The sequence below is a fragment of the Suillus subalutaceus genome, assembly GCF_016647625.1.
Source record: "Suillus subalutaceus strain FC151 chromosome Unknown DFJ58scaffold_1, whole genome shotgun sequence".
In the NCBI taxonomy this organism is placed as follows: Eukaryota; Fungi; Basidiomycota; class Agaricomycetes; order Boletales; family Suillaceae; genus Suillus; species Suillus subalutaceus.
The window spans coordinates 485,456-503,941 of NW_024540250.1; the positions used below are offsets into that span (position 1 = coordinate 485,456).

General features: G+C 47.3%; 7 protein-coding genes across 7 annotated transcripts; 6 read left to right on the forward strand and 1 right to left on the reverse strand.

Moving 5' to 3' along the window:
- Positions 1-187: 187 nt before the first annotated feature.
- DFJ58DRAFT_720528 (uncharacterized protein) lies at positions 188-1,331 on the forward strand (the record flags this gene model as incomplete). The annotated part of the gene is made up of 4 exons (XM_041384716.1): positions 188-254; positions 323-436; positions 492-839; positions 895-1,331. The coding sequence occupies 4 exons, from the start codon at positions 188-190 to the stop codon at positions 1,329-1,331; spliced, it is 966 nt and encodes a 321-aa protein (XP_041251223.1).
- On the reverse strand, positions 1,200-4,206 carry DFJ58DRAFT_5125 (uncharacterized protein). The gene is made up of 11 exons (XM_041380762.1): positions 3,782-4,206; positions 3,581-3,726; positions 3,329-3,523; positions 3,195-3,274; positions 3,050-3,144; positions 2,873-2,997; positions 2,730-2,818; positions 2,567-2,679; positions 1,801-2,516; positions 1,576-1,751; positions 1,200-1,519 (listed from the first exon to the last, which is right to left on the reverse strand). Exons 1-11 carry the CDS (start codon positions 3,807-3,809, stop codon positions 1,396-1,398), a joined length of 1,887 nt encoding a protein of 628 aa, XP_041251224.1. The 5' UTR covers positions 3,810-4,206; the 3' UTR covers positions 1,200-1,395.
- Positions 4,207-5,568: 1,362 nt separating this feature from the next.
- Positions 5,569-6,854, forward strand: DFJ58DRAFT_752566 (ubiquitin-conjugating enzyme/RWD-like protein). The gene is made up of 8 exons (XM_041387846.1): positions 5,569-5,605; positions 5,660-6,007; positions 6,059-6,107; positions 6,163-6,186; positions 6,239-6,348; positions 6,401-6,480; positions 6,541-6,561; positions 6,607-6,854. Exons 2-8 carry the CDS (start codon positions 5,963-5,965, stop codon positions 6,647-6,649), a joined length of 372 nt encoding a protein of 123 aa, XP_041251225.1. The 5' UTR covers positions 5,569-5,605; positions 5,660-5,962; the 3' UTR covers positions 6,650-6,854.
- A 1,326-nt stretch (positions 6,855-8,180) lies between these two features.
- On the forward strand, positions 8,181-10,543 carry DFJ58DRAFT_752571 (uncharacterized protein). Its single transcript, XM_041387847.1, is given in 5 exon segments — positions 8,181-8,639; positions 8,695-8,869; positions 8,927-10,020; positions 10,040-10,392; positions 10,473-10,543. The coding sequence occupies 4 exon segments, from the start codon at positions 8,624-8,626 to the stop codon at positions 10,213-10,215; spliced, it is 1,461 nt and encodes a 486-aa protein (XP_041251226.1). The 5' UTR covers positions 8,181-8,623; the 3' UTR covers positions 10,216-10,392; positions 10,473-10,543.
- Positions 10,448-12,364, forward strand: DFJ58DRAFT_752574 (Cys/Met metabolism PLP-dependent enzyme-domain-containing protein). The gene is made up of 11 exons (XM_041387848.1): positions 10,448-10,584; positions 10,632-10,756; positions 10,803-10,850; positions 10,918-11,102; positions 11,158-11,183; positions 11,259-11,342; positions 11,398-11,474; positions 11,523-11,813; positions 11,864-11,917; positions 11,969-12,079; positions 12,136-12,364. Exons 1-11 carry the CDS (start codon positions 10,482-10,484, stop codon positions 12,187-12,189), a joined length of 1,158 nt encoding a protein of 385 aa, XP_041251227.1. The 5' UTR covers positions 10,448-10,481; the 3' UTR covers positions 12,190-12,364.
- Positions 12,365-13,800, forward strand: DFJ58DRAFT_752581 (20S proteasome subunit). The gene is made up of 7 exons (XM_041387849.1): positions 12,365-12,592; positions 12,639-12,789; positions 12,838-12,906; positions 12,956-13,098; positions 13,149-13,178; positions 13,230-13,470; positions 13,523-13,800. The coding sequence occupies exons 1-7, from the start codon at positions 12,428-12,430 to the stop codon at positions 13,657-13,659; spliced, it is 936 nt and encodes a 311-aa protein (XP_041251228.1). The 5' UTR covers positions 12,365-12,427; the 3' UTR covers positions 13,660-13,800.
- Positions 13,801-18,408, forward strand: DFJ58DRAFT_752584 (phosphoinositide polyphosphatase). The gene is made up of 20 exons (XM_041387850.1): positions 13,801-14,076; positions 14,144-14,371; positions 14,434-14,478; positions 14,528-15,154; positions 15,207-15,433; positions 15,490-15,717; positions 15,765-15,813; positions 15,864-15,997; positions 16,050-16,144; positions 16,195-16,236; positions 16,283-16,339; positions 16,394-16,490; positions 16,539-16,641; positions 16,692-16,728; positions 16,785-16,810; positions 16,924-17,267; positions 17,317-17,340; positions 17,396-17,471; positions 17,520-17,981; positions 18,069-18,408. The coding sequence occupies exons 1-20, from the start codon at positions 13,992-13,994 to the stop codon at positions 18,143-18,145; spliced, it is 3,063 nt and encodes a 1,020-aa protein (XP_041251229.1). The 5' UTR covers positions 13,801-13,991; the 3' UTR covers positions 18,146-18,408.
- The last annotated feature ends 78 nt before the right edge of the window (positions 18,409-18,486 follow it).

The following is an 18,486-nucleotide window of genomic DNA, read 5'->3' on the forward strand; positions in this document are numbered from 1 at the left end:
ACTCTGCACTTTTTTATCTGCTCAGCGCTGGTTCACCGGAACGCCGTCGGAAATCGGAAGACCCACAGTCGTGAGAAAATGGGTGGATACCTGCTAGTGTACCTGTACCACCACCACATACCTGGATCATTGGCGCAGGGCGCCCGCCTTCCATATACACCAGTCCTATTAATTGATTAATCTCGATATGTCTGTCTCTCCTCCTGTATTCAATGTCCATACTCCCACATCTTCTTTCGCGCTCATCCACTCTCGTAAGCATTTCAATAATAACATGATGGAGCTGATCGTTTGTCTATCAGTCAAAGATGATACTATACAGCAATTATACGACAAGCTTTCGAGAAAGTCAAATACAGGGCTTCCATGGAAAGCGTGTTGGTCCTGGTTGGATCAAGTACAATTGGAATGACGCCGTGTGGAATATGGATGACTGGTATTAATCCCTGTGCATCCACCCGCCCTTTCCTTACTAAAAACACCCGATACAGAAAGTGACTACACCATTTTTGTATGGAGGCAGAAAGCACCCTCTTCATCCGAACAGCCTACATCCGACATAACACCAACGCTCCACGTTCACGATCCCGCAGCCCAACTGCCGGAGCCACCTGCGTATTGCAACCCATCCTTTTACCTATTCAGTTCTTCACGTGTAGCTTCGCCGCGTCCTCGGTCAGCGCGGAGCGCCAAGTCTCACAAGTCTAGGGCAATTCATCCTAATCCACCCGATGCCGAAGGGATCTCAGGGGTTGCGAAGCACAGAAGAGATTTTGAGAGATTTCATAGCGAAAACGGTGTACGTACTGTTTTGGGCACTATCGGCCCAGTCGACAATGGTGGGCAGATGCTTGTTTGGTCTTACATGCACACTGAAATTCAAGTTCTTTATAGTTCGTATGCTGTTAAAGAACGGTTACCGCCATGTCTACATCTCACGCAAGTTTGCGTTAAGGCATGGATTTATTCCAGGAGATGCAGCACCAGGGCACTATGGCTATAGTGGCCTCGTCAACCTTGGCAAATGGCCGATCACCTTGAAGACAGCTGCAGATTTCACTGATAGCACACATACTAACGGCATTTCAAATGCAGGACAGAGTTTGAATCACTCGCGACCCAGCAAGTCAAAGACCGTTTCTGTCCCCGTCTTCTTGTCCGAGGAGCCGCACTTTGACGTCGTGCTTGGCCGCTCGTTCTTTGAGAAACGCCAAATAAAGACTTCATCCATAGATCCTACCGAGGTTATCTGTCTTGATACTGGGGACAAAATCGAGTGTGAATTGGTCATACTCAAAGATGGTAGGGGTCAGATTGTCACTGTTACATAGCACTTGGTAAAATGGACATATGATATTGAATATCTGCTGTACACGGAATAATGCATAGGATATATCACAAGTACGGATTTTGCTCTGACCAGACAGGTCCGCTGTTCCACGATAGTGTGATAGGGTCTGGGATAGAATCTATCTCTTTCACATAATGGACTCCTTCTAGAACACTAAAAATGCCATGCCTATGGATATGAATGTTCGCCACCAACCTGATCATGAGACAACATGTATCACTTACTGTTCCTCGATGTGGCAAGTCATGCTTCGCAGAAGCCTACCAGCACCTACACTTCGTCGACATAGAAGGCATCGATATGTTCTTGGCGGCCTCCCAGATAGGAGCTGCGATTGCAGTCGTGACTTGCTACCTTCAAAAGCTTGATCTCGATTGTTGTGTAAATGGTTGTGTTCGAGCTGCAAAGGTTTCAGATACCAAAAGTGAAATCAAGAACACAGAACATACACCCTTCCTCCAATGCATGACAGTCTGGCCATCAGGATGACATGCGAAGCAGTAAAATGGGCCGCTTGTGTTGTCCATATGTGCAAGCGTAGCGGTCCGAGGATCCTGACAGCAACTGCGAATAACATGAATGGCGAGTACTGTGGAGGACCTGAATTTCGGAGACCATGGAGAAGAACCGAGCGAATAATACGCGATGCGGGTTACTTGTTCCTTAAAAGAATCATTCTTTTCTTTGCTTGAGCTCTTTGGAAAATCAAGGCTGCAGTTGTGTGCAACAGCATCAGTCCAGAAGAAGAGCTGTTCACACGCGTTGCAGACAAAGACACTGGTTGCAAGTTGGCGGATGTCTCCAGCTGGTACGTAATCCTTCGGATACCCATTGGTGATGATTGCAGCGAGCTGTTGATCAACCTGTCTCCGCCAGTTCCTCACCAGGTTAGGAAGAGCAACAAAAGCCGGTAAAAAGGTATCACGCTCTACTACGACATGGGCAGGCGATCTGATGATGTCGTCGAAAGGTTTGAACCGCGCAACGTCAGCGACATGAGGTAATACGTCGACGTCAGTGTTCGGAAATGATGCAGGTTCACTCAAGAAATCGATCCATGCCTGGAGGAGAATCCTGCGTCGAGAATTGTACAGCGTTTCTTCCATGCGGATGGTTCGCATTTCTGACATATATTCCGTTAGAATTGGGCGCACGCGGCTCCAAACTGTGAGATCAAATCATTTACAGAGCTTCAAAAAAAATCATTACACGAACTTCGAGTAGTGAGAGGTCGTGAATCTTTGATGGCACGATGTTTGGATATTTTCCACCAAGTATGATAATCGATCTCAGGTTTCCACCCTTCTGTTTCTAACCAGTCCTTGATGCTAGAACCGGATGTCAGCGAACACAAATGTTAGCTTACGGTTGATCTTACACTTGTTTTCGTGCCTCTCGTATCTGGTGTAACTCATCAGATCGGGCCCTGATGACTCCAGACAGCCATGCTTTGCAAGCATCAGCGTGCTTCAAAGCCACATCATTTATAATTATGAAACCTGCGAGTGAAATGTGGCATACCTCACGAATAGCACGCGCGGCCTTCTTTGTCTCTTCGATGACCAGTGTTTGGTCGGCACAGTCCAAGCCGTTGAGCCGAAGGCTGAGAGTCTCGTACTGCGATGTTTGGATCATCTCCGTGAACCCTATCCGTTATCAATGTCAACCAGACCGGTGCATGAGAGATGGTACTCATACGTAAGCGCAAGTCACGGAATATATATGTTGGGAGAAGTTCAGTTAAGTTTGGACAGAGCCGAGTGATCACAGGTTTTGAATATGCTGGTTCCATACTGAAAAATAATATTCATTTAAAGCAAGAACGTGCAAGGGAACTTCGTACTTTGTATGAATTCTCAGACATGGCCCGCAATATTTTACTCGAAACTGCCAGATGATGTTGAAACCGACTCCATGACAGTTCTGTATGTTTCTTGTTGGAGGATGCCTTTATGAAAATGATGGAAGACGACCCACGTGACAGTGTGGATCAAATGCAAGGCAAGCATACTGTGGCTCACTCAGATCTGGTGGACATTCGGGGAAGTTCGGGATAAGCGACCGCGAGGCTCTCCAAATGAAAGCGTTCGATTTTCGCATGAGCAAATTCCGAAATGCTTTAGAGGTGCGAGCTAGACTGAGGAGGTCAAGCGGTTTCAGAAACCCGAAAATCTGTTGCGATGGATAATGATTGAGCTGGATGTATACTACATAGGAAGTGAAGGTTACTTCGAAAAGAACGTCCAAGCTCATAGTGGGTAATAGGGAGAGCCCTCCTCTCCTAGCTCTCGACCTAATTGGCTTAGTGTCCTGAGCTTCTACTAGTAGGGATTCGGAGCCTTGAGCATCTTCATGTTTGGGTCTCTTCATTAGGTCTGCAACATAAAGAACGTCAGCCAAAGGCAAAAGTGATCAGTAGTGCCAACTCACGCAAGTGATGTTGCTTTGGGGACGTCATTGAAAAGGGTGTCACAGGGCCGTAGACCGCCGGGGGACAGGGCGTCCTCGGAATAGCACTCAAGGCACTCTGCAGAGGAGAGTACCGAACAAGGATGAGACCGGTCTGTTCAAGAAAACTATTGAAGCGGGTTCAGTACTATCTGAGTACGGCGGGAAATGTTCAAGTATTGGAGAGAAAGCATGGAATACGCGCTGCATGATTATATGGTGCTGATTATCATTAACGCGTGCCCTTTGTTAACTTTAGCTTTAACAGCACCGAGCTTATTAAGCAAGACTTAATCGATTTAATCCGCCGCCTGCCACCACCTATTTGAATCTTCGTGGTGATAGTGGCAGAGATTACTACCAAACAAGGATGTTCGGCTCGAATGAGAAACTTTTACTTCAGATTATTATACGTGCGTGCGTGGCTAAGTCCAGGAGGGTAATTGTTCCGCGGACCTCGCCCTAATAGTAAGTACCAGATGTAGGCACCTTCCTTTTGGGATGAGACATATTTGCAAGCTCTTGTAGCTGCTTACGAGTGAGTGACATGTACTAGTAGTCTCCAACACGCCGGCTCTCAAGGTTCTTTCCACAGCAAGAACGTCCTCTTTCATGAACCAGTGCCCGAACATGGCGAGCAGTGCTATCACCTGTGACGCGAATAGCCACACTCATACGTAGGTGGCAACTCTCTACTAGTATGATCCATGACCAGTATGCTCTCAATGATATCGGCTATGCCGCATCGCTGTTTAAGGTACCAGTCCCATTGCAATTATTAATGCCATTCGCGGCTCTGCAGTGCTGAAACCTGAAAGCTTGGCGTGTGTGAGAATATCAGAACCTCGAGGTCCACGGCTACTAACTGCCGAGCTCATCAAAGGCTCGGAGCTCAATCGGTGACTCGACTGTCGAATACATCTCGTGACGAGGGTACCAAACGGATCAGCTTTGTGCCATCGCAACAGGGCATAACAGTGACTGTTTCAATAACCGAATCTCTTGGATGATCACATAATTACCGTCCGAATGTTCTCCACCAGCATCGAAAAGAGTGAGAACTCTTGGGAAGTGATCGTCAAACTCTACTGTGGGGCGCTTTCATGATGCTGTCAATGTTGATGAAATCAAAATGATTAAATACCGTCATCGTATGGGGAACGTTTCGCCTTCACTTCCAGTGCAATGAGCAGAGACACGCTCCAGGAACTTCCACCTAGGGGAATCATGATGGTGTGGCATCTCCCATGCGAGAAGCGCGTTATATCCATCACGCATCACAGTGGCGTAGGGGAACATGAGAATCGTCAACACATTGAAGGACACGACCTTGTACTTCGGCCTGACTCGGAGTCACATGCTATGCAATAAGGTTACGATGGTTTAAAAATCTTAGACCGGTTAGCATGATCTATCTCAGGTAGCTATGCTCTACTATTGAAAACTCACCAGCAACGTGCCTCGTAAATTTACGCATGCCTCTTTGCGGCCTGCGCGACCGCCATCCAATAATAAATTTGCTCCTGCGGCTGTCGAAGGGTGGATCACGCCCAGTCTATGTTATGTACACATCAGAGTGCTGATTCCACGTGTCGATTGAACTTTCAGCATCTTATCGTAATCGACCATAACTTGAAGTTCCGAGTCACGAAATCGGGCTCTTAGACTATTTTGCGTCTTTAAAGATTGCATTCAGAAGCGCTGTCGCGGCGTGTGTAGGGTTGTTATTTTCTGCCTGGACCAAGGGTTAACATTAACATTACTTACAGACTTAGTGGATCCTGGAACCGAACCTGATTGAACACCGTAGGTTCACAATTACTAAAAGAACTAAATGACTAAGCAGATCACGCCCTTCAGAATCCTTTCGCTCTTCCCATAGGTGTTCCTTTGGGAAACTGTTTATTGTGACTCATTGTCCCCTTGACGGTTGTCCATAGCTTAATTCTCGCCTACCATGTCTGGAATCTGTAGACCACGTCTTGCCGAGGAGCGCAAGCAATGGAGAAAGGACCATCCCTTCGTAAGTCCCCCGCTTCTTCTGTGCGTTTGAATGAAGCGCTTTCATTTGTACTCATTATCTTGCGCCACTTGCTCAATTGAAATATTCCCCTCGATATTTAGGGATTCTATGCGAAGCCAGTGAAAGCTGCAGATGGCTCCATGAACCTCATGGAGTGGGAAGTGGGTATTCCTGGAAAGGCTGGTGTAAGTCTGAATCACAACATGCGCGCCATTTACTCATCACTACTCCCGCAGACGCCTTGGGAAGGTGGTCTATTCAAGCTTACCATGACCTTCCCTGAAGGTGATTCACCCTTTGTATTTCTGGATTGCCGCCACTGACTAATTGTAACGTGTAGATTATCCGTCTAAACCACCGAAGTGTACGTACAACCGAACCTGACATTCGCTTAAATATGAGTATATGGTGTACAGGTAAATTTACGCCTCCTCTCTTTCATCCAAATGTCTATCCGTCAGGAACCGTCTGTCTTTCCATCCTTGACGAAGAAAAGTCGTGGAAACCAGCAATTACCATAAAACAAGTCCGTAGAGTATTAGTATCCATGCTATCAAATCTGATTTCCATGCTATTAGATTCTCCTAGGCATCCAGGATCTTTTGGATGATCCAAACGTAAACGATCCGGCGCAAAGCGACGCCTACACCATGTTCAAGTACGTATTTTTTCACCGGTCTATATAGCATGGGAATATCACGGTTTATCTCTCCCAAAGAAACGACAAGGTTGCCTATGAGTAAGTTATCGCAAGACATCTGGAACACCGGCTGACCATTCGTAGGCGAAGAATCCGGCAGCAAGCCCGGGAGAATATACCGAAATAAAGCGACAGTCATGTGTCTGTAGTTATCTTCACAATGAGAACATCAAATCTCAACTGGCAATGTTCACATTACGGATCTGACTCTTCTGCTTCCCGGCCTCGCTGGCCGTGAATGATGCAAAGATGGCAGATCTATATAAATCACATGTGCTTCCGTCCAAGGAATGCCTCGGAAGAAATTCTGTACAGTCAATGGTGAAAGCGAGCACACAAGGGGCACCTCTGCTTAATATTTCTTGCTCCAGCTTCCAAGAGATCTTCGAGCTCTATGTTCCTCTTGAGTCATCAGTATCTTTCAGATTTCTACTTGCGCATCTGTCATGGATCGGTCTGTATTATCGGTCGCGTGCCATTGAGGCCGCAAAATGTCCTATAGTGCCTCGAATGTCTGACCAAACTGGTGAATGGGTAATTAGTTAAGTGACCGGTGGATCACCTGTTTCAAGAGTCTCATTGTATTCACCTGATTGACATGTACATACTATGCATAGTTATGATAGCCACCTGTTAGTTATATTCACCGGTCGAAAATAACTGCCAAATCTGTCAATGGTTTTTATCACCGTGTACTTTCACGCTTAAACTTGCAGTTGTGAGTCGCACTTAGAGCTAACTTGTACCTTCAAATCGCGCTTAGGAATTTCGCTGACCTCCGAGTGCAGCGTCGACGTCAGTGCCACAAATCATGATCGCCGGATGTATACCATTCCCACAACCAGCCTCCGCCGTCGGACGGTAATCCAAGTTAACACTTTTCTCTCATCTCTCATCTCGCAGCCCCATGACTAGGCCTGACTCTTGATCGATCGATTCCAAGCGCACGCCCTGAATCACCCCCACCCAATGTAGACTGCGGACATCAGGTTGATCAATTACCGTGAGTCAGTCATCATCTCTTCGACTTGACTAGACATCACGTGCAAGCTTTTTTGGTCAACGCGAACGACCCCAAGTTTGAATATTTGAATACCGTAACCTCAGTCCATCTCACGCCTCGTGTACTATATCACGATCTCCGTAGCGCCCGAATACCTTGCGTTTCTTCCTATGCACAAGTTCAGGGGCCGTGCTCGCATGTTGATCTAGACTTCAAGCTTCAAGGTGTTATGCAAGATACTCAGCCCACAAGCAGCCTCACAAAATTGTTTAAATTAGTGCGTATATCCTTCCGTAGCAACTGCGGACACTGGAAACAATAAACGGAGTCGATTTGATGACGACTCGTATGATTCAGACGGAGATGAAGTGGGAGCTCAAGGCAGCTGAGGGGTGGGATAGTCATAGCGGGCACAAACCACGTTAGAGTCCAATGACGTTGGTTTGATTACTCAAGTAGTAAATCGAACTGCAAGCTTGGGATTCACCGTTGATGTTGGTGGGAGCAACAGTATATAAAACTAGTAGTACCGACTGAACTATTAAGCTACTATGTGCCGCAGGACATGCTATATTTGCGAGATGGTGAATTTGGCAAAAAATGTTTTTAGCATCGTAAAAAAAATTGCCTGCGGGGCCCGTATCATATTCACTAGGTTGTTAGATGATCTGTTGTTATAACCACTCCCCGGTGATATTCAACATGTTATGTGGTGGAATTGATATTGGGTTCAACGTGAGGCTGGGTGATGGTCCTGGTGAACTTCACCAATTCCGGCGGCCGAGTCTGGCACTGGCTATAGTCTACCTTCCTCGCGAGTCTCCTCCCACAAATTTCCCAACAATCAATCTACTAACTACTCCCAATCTCCAACCGACTCGGACGGCTCCCGCAGATTCCACAACAGTCATACTAAATACTTCAAGTTGCTTGTCGTGCCACAGCGCGGCCTTCCGAATAACCAGAATGAGCTCGGAGCCGTGCGGTAAGTTTCTGTGTTCTTTTTATATATTTCACTCCCATATCTTGATACCGATTGTGCTCACTTTATGTGATTACCGGCCGTCTTGATCTCTATAACTGCCGTATCTGCTGTCCATGGAAATACTGCCAAGTACTTCGCTCCTTAGCTCTCAAATTTGTTTAGTGCTTAATCGCTTCTGTTTAAGGTGTTCCCGCACACTTGCTGCGACACGATTCGCAGTGTGAAAAGCGGATATGTATCATTGGAGCGGGACCCGGAGGTCTTGCTGCTCTAAAAGTCATATCAGAGTCCGCTTTCTTCAAGTCAGGGAAATGGTCGGTCATCGCGTATGAGACCCGGGAAAAGGTTGGGGGAGTATGGTAAGTTCACGCTGCTCAAAAATGTGAACAGTTGCTGAGCACTATCATCCCGTCCAGGCTACCTGCCCCGCCGGTTGCTGACCCCTACAATGCTCCCATGACGCCTCTTTACGATTCATTGACCACGAATTTGCCTCATCCTACAATGGCCTATACCAGCTATTCCTTTCCGCCAGAAACTCCTTTGTTTCCGTCAGCACATGTAGTGCAAACGTATCTCGAGTCGTATGCTGCATACTTTAATCTTATGTCCCTCATCAAGTTCGACACCACGGTATTAGATGCACGATGGGAGTCAACGCAGTGGACAGTAACCCTTTCGAATGGCGGACACTTTGCATATGACCACTTGATCGTCGCAAATGGACATTATCACTTACCCCGCATACCAGAAGTGCCAGGGTTGGCAGATTGGATGGAGAATGGTAGAGCTTCTCACTCTGCATGGTATAGAAAACCTGATTTTCTGGGGGATAAAATACTCGTTGTTGGAGGTGGACCCAGCGGTCAGGACATCGTTGCTTCGATGCGCACAGTTTCCTCAGTTGTTGTTCATTCTGTCGCTGCCCCTGACACACCGGCGAACGACGCTGGAAACCTTATCCAGAGAGGTCGGCTTATCGAACTCAAGGCTAACGGACAAGTAGTTTTTGACGATGGCACGACGGAAGATAATATCGACCATTGTATTCTGGCAACCGGATACCATATGCATTTCCCCTTCTTGGAGGGAGCATCCATGATCAACAAGAACATACCACCGGACTTCCCTCCATTACCTCCCGGCGAGCTTTTCAACTCAACCTACCACGTGTTTCCCCTTGCAAAGCATTTATTCCCGCTTCAAGCTCAATATCCTATCTCGTCCATCGCCTTCATGGGCCTCCTCATAAGGGTCGCGCCGTTCCCACTCATGGAGGCTCAAGCGTATGCGATTATGCGAGTGTTTTCCGACCCTTCATCTCTAGATCCTGTCACAGAAACTGTCGATATCATCACTCGCGCTGACAAGATTAGGCACGCTGGTGCTTCAACACCTCTAGACATCGCCAAAGCCTGGTTCCGATTCGACAGGGAAGACCAATGGAATTATCGAGACGCGTTGTATCAATTTGCGCAGGGCATGGGGTCTGGGACTACCGCTTATCAAAGTCACAGACTGGGAGAAAGGACTATACGATCTGAAAACGGAATTGAGGTCGGGATGGGAAGATTTGGAGAATTCGGGGGATTCGAGTGAGTGGTTGAGAGACGTCGGGAAGAATGGGGTGCAGGATTGGGTAGGGTTGATGTATCGTGTGGCAGAATATGCCAGGCGTCGAAAGAACTTGTTGGAAAATTTGTGAACACAGCGCAGTGCGACACGCCTCTCGTGTGCAAACCAACACATCACTAGTAGTAGTTCGACATACTAGTGTTGTCGTAAAGGAATGTATCCCTGACCTAGATCGCATTACTACTATCAGCCTCCGGCCCGCCCCTGTCGGAATATTAATGACACTTGACCTAATGCCTGTCTCAGAGTGAGTCATTTACCTACACTCATATATATGCTATCATCTTATCGTCAGAAATTTGCTCACGGACATCTCATTACTACTAGGTAAACAGCATGAGTCCCCAAAGCCCAGCATGCCAACTCAGCGGTACACAACTCGTTCATGGTGATCACGGACCAGGAAGCGAAGTAGCTCCTTCTATCTCTGTCACCACGAGTGAGTTCGCCGCTACTTGCTAGGATAGCAATTCATTATCTATGTAGCATTCCGAGCTGTGCCTCATGGCGACCCCGAGGGGCTTGGAGCGATGAATCCCGAGAAACATATCTATTCCCGCTATTCGCAAGATGTCACGTCGAGGGTGGAACAAATCTTGAACAAAGTTAATGTAGGTTTCATTACAAGAATGATCGGAGCATGCCTTATTTGCGTAGCAAGGACATGCAATCACCTATGCATCAGGATTGGCTGCTGCATTTTCTGTGAGTTGGCGTAACATGTTGATGCAACATGCAGGTGGTTGATCAAAGTGACCCTATGGCCTGATAGGCTCTTGTCCACTTCAAACCCAAACGCATTGCGATTTCCGGAGGATACATGGGCTGTCACGGCGCCATATCCACTTATATCAAAGGGAGGTTTGCTGATACCCCAATGATTGGCTTAGACGACGAATTCCAAGAGGGAGATCTCTGCTGGGTTGAGAGCCCCTTAAACCCTACCGGCGAATCGAGGCAAGTCTTCGAGCTGTTTTGATTTGAAAAAATCGATAATTTGAATCCCTGTCAGAAACATCAAATATTACTGCGGACAAGGTATGTTTTCAAAAGAACACGAATTATCAGCGGGGGGGCGCTCATGTGTCATCACTGAGATTCATGCTGTCGGAGGGAAGTTATTGATAGATTCGACCTTTGGTCCTCCGCCTCTTCAGTACCCATTCAAATGGGGGGCAGACTGTGTATTTCACTCCGGTATAGTAATTTCATCCCAAGCACGACATGATAACATCTTGACCTGTCGTCACAGGAACCAAGTACTTTGGAGGCCACTCAGATTTGCTCTGTGGAATTATTATCGTCAAGACAGAGGCTGAACGTGAACAGGTACTTGTACATAAAATTCCCAAACCAACTGAAGCCCATTTTTGTCAGCTCTGGCACGATCGTGTATACATGGGAAATATGATGGGGTCCCTGGAATCTTGGCTTTTATTACGGTCCCTTCGAACGATGCATCTGCGCATCCCAAGGCAATCGGCAAGTGGCACGGAAATCGCACAATGGCTTAGCAGGGCCGTTGTTCCAGAGGGCCAGGAGTACGATGGTATTCCTGGTGGGGTGATCACCAAAGTTTGGCACTCTAGCCTTCAGGAGACTGATGCTAATGGGTTTAACCCTTCGGTACAAATGGAAGGTGGATTCAATGCCTGTTTCTCGATCTTGGTGCGTAAACGCGCGCACAATGCATGATTCTTTCCTCATTCGAATGAAAGCTTTCAAAAGAAGAGTATGCAGAGAAACTTCCGCACTCACTGGAGTATTTTGTGGTAAGGCACTTCCACTAGGAAGTGAGTGCGTTGATGACTGATGTACCTCAGCCGGCGACCAGTCTTGGTGGTGTTGAGTCTTTGGTAGAGCACCGCATCAGGGCGGATCCGAAGGAAAATCCCCTTCTCGTACGCCTGAGCATTGGTGTAGAAGATGTAGCAGTGAGTCTCAGCGTAATTTACTGGGTTTTTTTTTGGTTGAACGTTCGCATCTTTAGGATCTGAAGGACGACTTGCGAAAGGCACTCGTGGAGATATCGAAAGGAATTTAGAACGAACAGTGCATGGATGTCATACCATTTGTGAAACCTGGTTACTCAAGGTGACAAGCCTGGAAGCTGGAAATTGGCTGGAACAGTGGAAGTACAAACTAGTCTTTAGTTGGAAATGAGTTTGGTTGTATTGCTTTCAGAAGGCTTTGCCAAACAGAAGTACACAGAATCCATCATTTGGACGCGTCACGGTCGTAAGCCGCGTCAGCTACGCTATTACATCTCATATCCAACTACCATGAACTCCATCTTACAGCGTTATTCGGGGTCAAGCGCAGGAGGTCTTTCTAAATCAGCGATCGATGAGGACAATGATTTCTCGGATGCAACGTGGGGTTCTCAGGCTGGCTTCGGCACCTTGGCAAAGGGAGTGCCAGGCTTCGTTGTCCCATCTGTTCCAGACGTGGGTCTACTATTATTGTCCTCAGCACAATTAAAAATTCTCGCAGCCTGCCGCATTCTTGAGGTTACACACCGATGATCATGCAGACCCGTCATGCAGAATCAAAATCCAGCACGGAACAACCACGCTTGCATTTAGATTCCAAGGCGGCGTAATTGTGGCTGTCGACTCGCGTGCTACCGCTGGAAGCTACGTTGGTGTGTATATATCAGGCAGCATTGTTGCTTCACTAACACGATCTTTAGCATCTGGAACAGTCAAGAAGGTTATTGAGATCAACCCTTACTTGTTGGGTACAATGGCTGGCGGTGCTGGTATGAAATTGACCTTCTGTGTTTATTGGCTTTGACGCATCCTCTTCAGCTGATTGTCAGTACTGGGAAACATACCTTGGCATGCATTGTCGATTGCATGAACTCAGAAACCGAGAACGGATATCAGTATCAGCTGCTAGCAAGTACTTGAGCAACCTCGTGTATAGTTATAAAGGAATGGGTTTGAGCATGGTCAGTCTTCATATGCTATGTCTCTCGCCAAGTCCGTTAACAGTTTTTAGGGTACGATGATCTGTGGCTGGGACAAGACCGTTAGTGCCAGTGTAAACATATGGAAAACCCACAACTGATTCATGCTGAAGGGTCCAGCAGTATTCTACGTTGACTCTGATGGCACGCGGTTAAAAGGCGATTTGTTCTCAGTGGGTTCGGGAAGCACGTTTGCCTATGGTGTCTTGGATCAGGGGTATCGGTGGGATCTTACGGACGAGGAAGCACAAGAATTAGGACGGCGAAGTATCTATGCCGCTGGGCACCGAGATGCGTTCTCAGGTAACACTTGCAACCTCTATCACGTGAAGGAGGATGGCTGGAAGTTCATTGGTACGTTGCAAGTCATTTCTTTGTGTTCACTATGATTTACCTTCATGCTCAGGAAATTATGATATCACGAAGCTGCACTACGATGGGCCAGGAAACGTTGCCGGCTCACCTGGTCATGGTTACGGTTATGACTTGCGCGTAGAAGGACGCAGTTCAGCCAACCCTCCTGAAACGGCAGCACAGGCGTGATGCTTTACTGTATAGATGTGTATCCGTAGTAGTAAAAGTCGAACGCAGTGTCTCCACCTTCCAAGCGTCATAGCGTACCTTTAAATTCGCACGAGGTGAGGCCTGGAATCAATTTCCAATCTAACAATATGTACTTGTCGACTTCTTGTGTTGTGACTTCTAATTTGGCTAACTGGGCTACAACTCCATGTACCTTAGGCTTTACAACGTAACGACTCAAATTTAGAAGGGTGGGTCGATATAGTCACGGTAGCCACGGTCACCGAGTCAGGTGGACCTGACGTAGTCCTTAAGTATAACAACGGCGTACACGACAGAAAACTTGTGCAATCATGAAACGTCTGTTCTCCAAATCATCCAAGAATGCGACGAGCTCTGTCAAAACTTCTACTCCCGCCGAGCTGCCAATGGCTGGTCGTACGGCCAGCACGCCCTGCGTCCACTGACTCCTAGGTCTGCAACCGAACTTATGTCGTTCCTCCAGTCCCACACCTCAATCCTCACGAGCACATTGCGCTACTCGCATCAGAGGATGGTCTGCTCATGCGTCCGCATCGCGCAGGACCACCTTATCCCGCGTCATATGTCCGCGTTTCATGGGGCAAGACGGCAAACATAGCAGAGCTGCCCAGCGATGGTGGAAGCCCTTCTGTTGATTGGAAAGAGAGCGTGGTCATCTATGGAATCGTGGGTTTAATGACCTTGTTCAATGGTAACAAGATTTCGTCCTCTGCTCATTCGTGGTGAAATCAAGACTGAATACTCTCCGGCCAGCCTCATACCTCTTGGTCATAACGTCCCGATCTGACGTCGGGCAATGTGAGCGACCTCTAGTCTTCGAACACAGTAAGACTCACACGAGGTTCAGTGTTTGATGCCTCACACTTGATTTATGGCGTGAAAAGCGTTGTATCAATACCCCTTGTGAAGGACCGTGCCAAATCGATCCTTTCACGCATGGCATCTCGTAACACGTCCGTAAACAGACCCTCGCTTCTTGTGAGCAGTGTAGACGATCTCCAGTTCCTTGATGAAGGGACCTCGGGGGGGCCTCAGGTGAAATTTGCAGACGAGGAGGAAGTGAAGATCCTGACCCCACGCGATCAAGTAAAATTCCCCATTAACAGCGCTGATCGACCTGCCTCACCTGTATCATCCGGTGCTTCGACTCCTGCTTCCGATGTATCGATGACCCATTCTCCCGTATCGACGATTGCAAATCGCATGTCATTCTGGAGCCGTCTATCGAAGCGCGCATCAAGCGTATCCGAAGGAGCAGACGTAGAGGAGTCTCTTCTCGATGAACGAGAATTGTTTGATTCCATAATACACGATGCTGAGGGAGTACCTGACAAGGTGATCAGTTCCATCATAGCTGCAACTGCGCCACCACCGGAGAGCTCAGAGGAGCGTAACTCTGAGCTCGAGCAACGCATTTTACGCAGATGTCTCAGAGAATTCACGAAAGGCGACATGTACTTTGCTCTACATTTCGGTGAGTGCACGCATCATAGCCCGCCAGACATGTAAGTCATTACTTTCCTCAGACATCACAAGATCTTTGCAACACAAACATGAGCAATTCACCAAGCTGCATGCTCAAAACAAGCTACTTTCAGAACTGGATGCTCTTCCGAAACGCACGACTGTTAACCCATTGGACGACAAAGTGGACGCTCTCTTCGAGCCATCTGTGATGTTGCCATTGTGGAGACGGGTTGACCGTCACTTTTGGTGGAATGAATGGTTATCCAAGCCATTTATGGACGCTGGTGTAAGTGCATTTAATCAAACATTCGTTTAGCATTAAATGATCGATCGGATCCTCAGCTTCACTCTTACGTGACACCAATAATGCAAGGATACATTCAGATCTCTTCGTTTGATATACCCAAAGATACCTCCGCCATGCAAGATGATTCAGCGGGGCCCGTTGATTACATTGTTATCTCACGACGCTCCAGAGATAGGGCCGGTTTGCGATATCAGCGTAGGGGTGTGGACGACGAAGCTCATGTAGCTAATTTTGTGGAAACGGAAGTTATTATGAGAGTTCAGGTGAGCAGCTCAGCTTGTACTATTCCGCCGAGTTTGAGTCTCCTCAGAGGAACGGAATAAGCAACATTTTTAGCTATGTGCAAATTCGAGGATCAAGTAAGCAGTTGTCTGATGAATACGCGATGCATTGCGTGACCCAATCCAAGTTCCGCTATTTTGGACGCAATCAGGTTACAGTATGAAGCCACCTCCTGTCCTTGCACCCGAAAGAACCCCTGCACAGAATTTGGATGCTATCAAACGCCATTTTCGTCGTGCTGTCCCTGTGTACGGTCTACACGTAGGGCTCACAATCAATGTCTAATATGATCAGGCCATTCACCTTTCCTTAGACCATTGTCAATCTTGCAGAACAACATGGGAAGGAGGGAATGATCACTAATGCATATCGTGAATATGCAACTAAACTGGATGCTAAGGATGTTCGGTAAGTTCATAATGATGAACTCTGATGACAGGACTTGAATGTTGTTACAGATACTGCGAATTCGATTTCCATCGCGAAACAAAGGGGATGAAGTCAGTGTCATCTGTCTACGGACAATGCGTTCCTGATCATTAGTAGATACGAAAACATTTCCAAGCTCATCAATCAACTCGAACGTGTGTTTGAAAGCCAAGGGTATGAATATTCTGTCATCTGACTTTGTTCGATATTGTGAACTCAATAATTTAGGTTCTTCTGGGTTTCGAACAACATGCTCCTATCAAAACAGAAGGGTGTATTCAGGGTTAATTGCATTGACTGCCTGGACCGCACTAACGTTGTCCAAGTGAGCCGGAGGTCCCGCTGCTGTCTCCATTTCTCACATCAGCCACAGTCTGCCTTTGCAAGGCATGTGATGAACATGCAGCTTGAGGCTGTAGGTCTTCTGAGTCCTCCCCAAAGCGGGAAGTCGGGAGTGGAGGTTATCTTTAATGATGGTCAGTGGTCGTTGTTCTTTTTGATAACGGAATTATGGAGAATTGCACAGTCTGGGCCAACAACGGTGACGCAATCAGTCGTGCATAGTAAGTGTAGAACGACCTGTCAGAAAGCTTGCTCTTACCTTAGTCCTCCCTCGAAGTGCTGGCACATCTGCCTTGAAGGTAAGTATTTAATTCACTTCTAAAACCTAACCTGAATGAGCTGACTGTCTGTCGGTAGGGCGATTTTACTAGGTCAGCTAATACTTCCTTGCATCTTTTTACTATTAAATTGATAAGTCAGAACTGGGAAGCGAGACTTGGGGGGTATGCTCAACGATGGTGTAAACTCCCTCGCTAGAATGTACAGCGCAACCTTCAGCGACTGGTTTTGCCAAGCTGTCATCGACTTAATGCTTGGCTACAGGACTCTCTCTGTTTTCGAAGAATTTCTCATCAAGCTACAGTCGACCGACCCTAGAGAACTCATTCGCCTGTCAAAGATCAGAGCAGAAGCTATAGCAACTTCTGTCGCTCGCGTATTGTCTGAGGGCGAAACTTTGATATCTGGGTGGACGATCTTTAGCCCGGAGCAATTAAATGTCAAATTCGACGATCGATTCGAGGAGAAGGTGTTACTCTTAGTGAGCATAAGCCATGGATCTGTTCAGCATTATTCTGAACATGAACTAGAGTGCCCGCGCTCTGTACATTGTCGTACGTCGTCCAATGACGCATTATTGGCTTACAGCAACATCTGACTTCCCCGAAGAGCTATGACTATAGCTTGGAGAAAGCTAAAATGTATATCTGCATCCCTCTGGGTGCGATCGCACGACTTGAGAAAGGTCATATTGGTTTTTGTTGACGGGTCAAGTAGCTAAACTGTCAAACAGGCGCTTATATCATATCTCCTCTGGAAGAGGCGAGCAGGGATCCCGTGCAGAATGTTGGCTTTTCGGTTTACTGGCATTCCAGCGATAAAATCAGTATGCGGATGACGAGTTATTCAATCAGAAATTGTCCGGAAGACGCCCCGACGAGGCCACCGCCAGCGGTCTCGGTCAGTAGTTCCAGTCAGTTCAAGCCAATGCTACCACGTCGCGAGCCAATGAAGACCGCCAACCTGTCGGGGATCATGTCTAAAGTTTCGGAGAACGCGGCTGGTGCGACCAAATTCTGTTTTGCGGCTTTCAAAGCGCTCCCGGTGGACCCTGCTCGAGTTAGAAGTGGATCCAGCATTGGATATGCAGAGCCTGCGGATGACCTCGCAGGAGCGACTACTTGCAAACAAGTCGTTGACATGATGGTAGACGGCATCAAGCGAGCTTGTGAAGACGCAGGGAATTCCCCTGCTTGTCATGGATCGCGATGTAGTCAGGTGGGTAACACGCTGAGAATACTTTTATCACACGATACTCATTTCGAGAGCAGTCTCACTGAAGCTCAGAAGATGACCAGTATCTATGCCAAAATGGAATATGGCGTCAAGCGGTTAATTTGGCTGGGAGGTTTGGTGTAGTAATGCGAGGTCTAGTTCTGGGTAACCACTCACTTCGTTGGCTCTTCGCTGTTACAATAGGTAACACAATGGCGACAGGCTGAGACCGGTCTCCTGTCACTACATAGACAGACCCTTTTTTTTCGAATCCTTGATTGTTGTCCAACGGGTCTAAGTTCTATGGTGGACACTACGCACAATAGGCAGAACCTTGACCCAATAGCAACACAATGACAGCAGACTGGCTGAGACCGATCCACTCGGGAGTCAGGACAATGTTATAATAGATGTAGTTATTTAATAATTTATATAATTTCGCTCCATTAAATAATGATAGGGAACTTATATAAGCGTTACGCTTG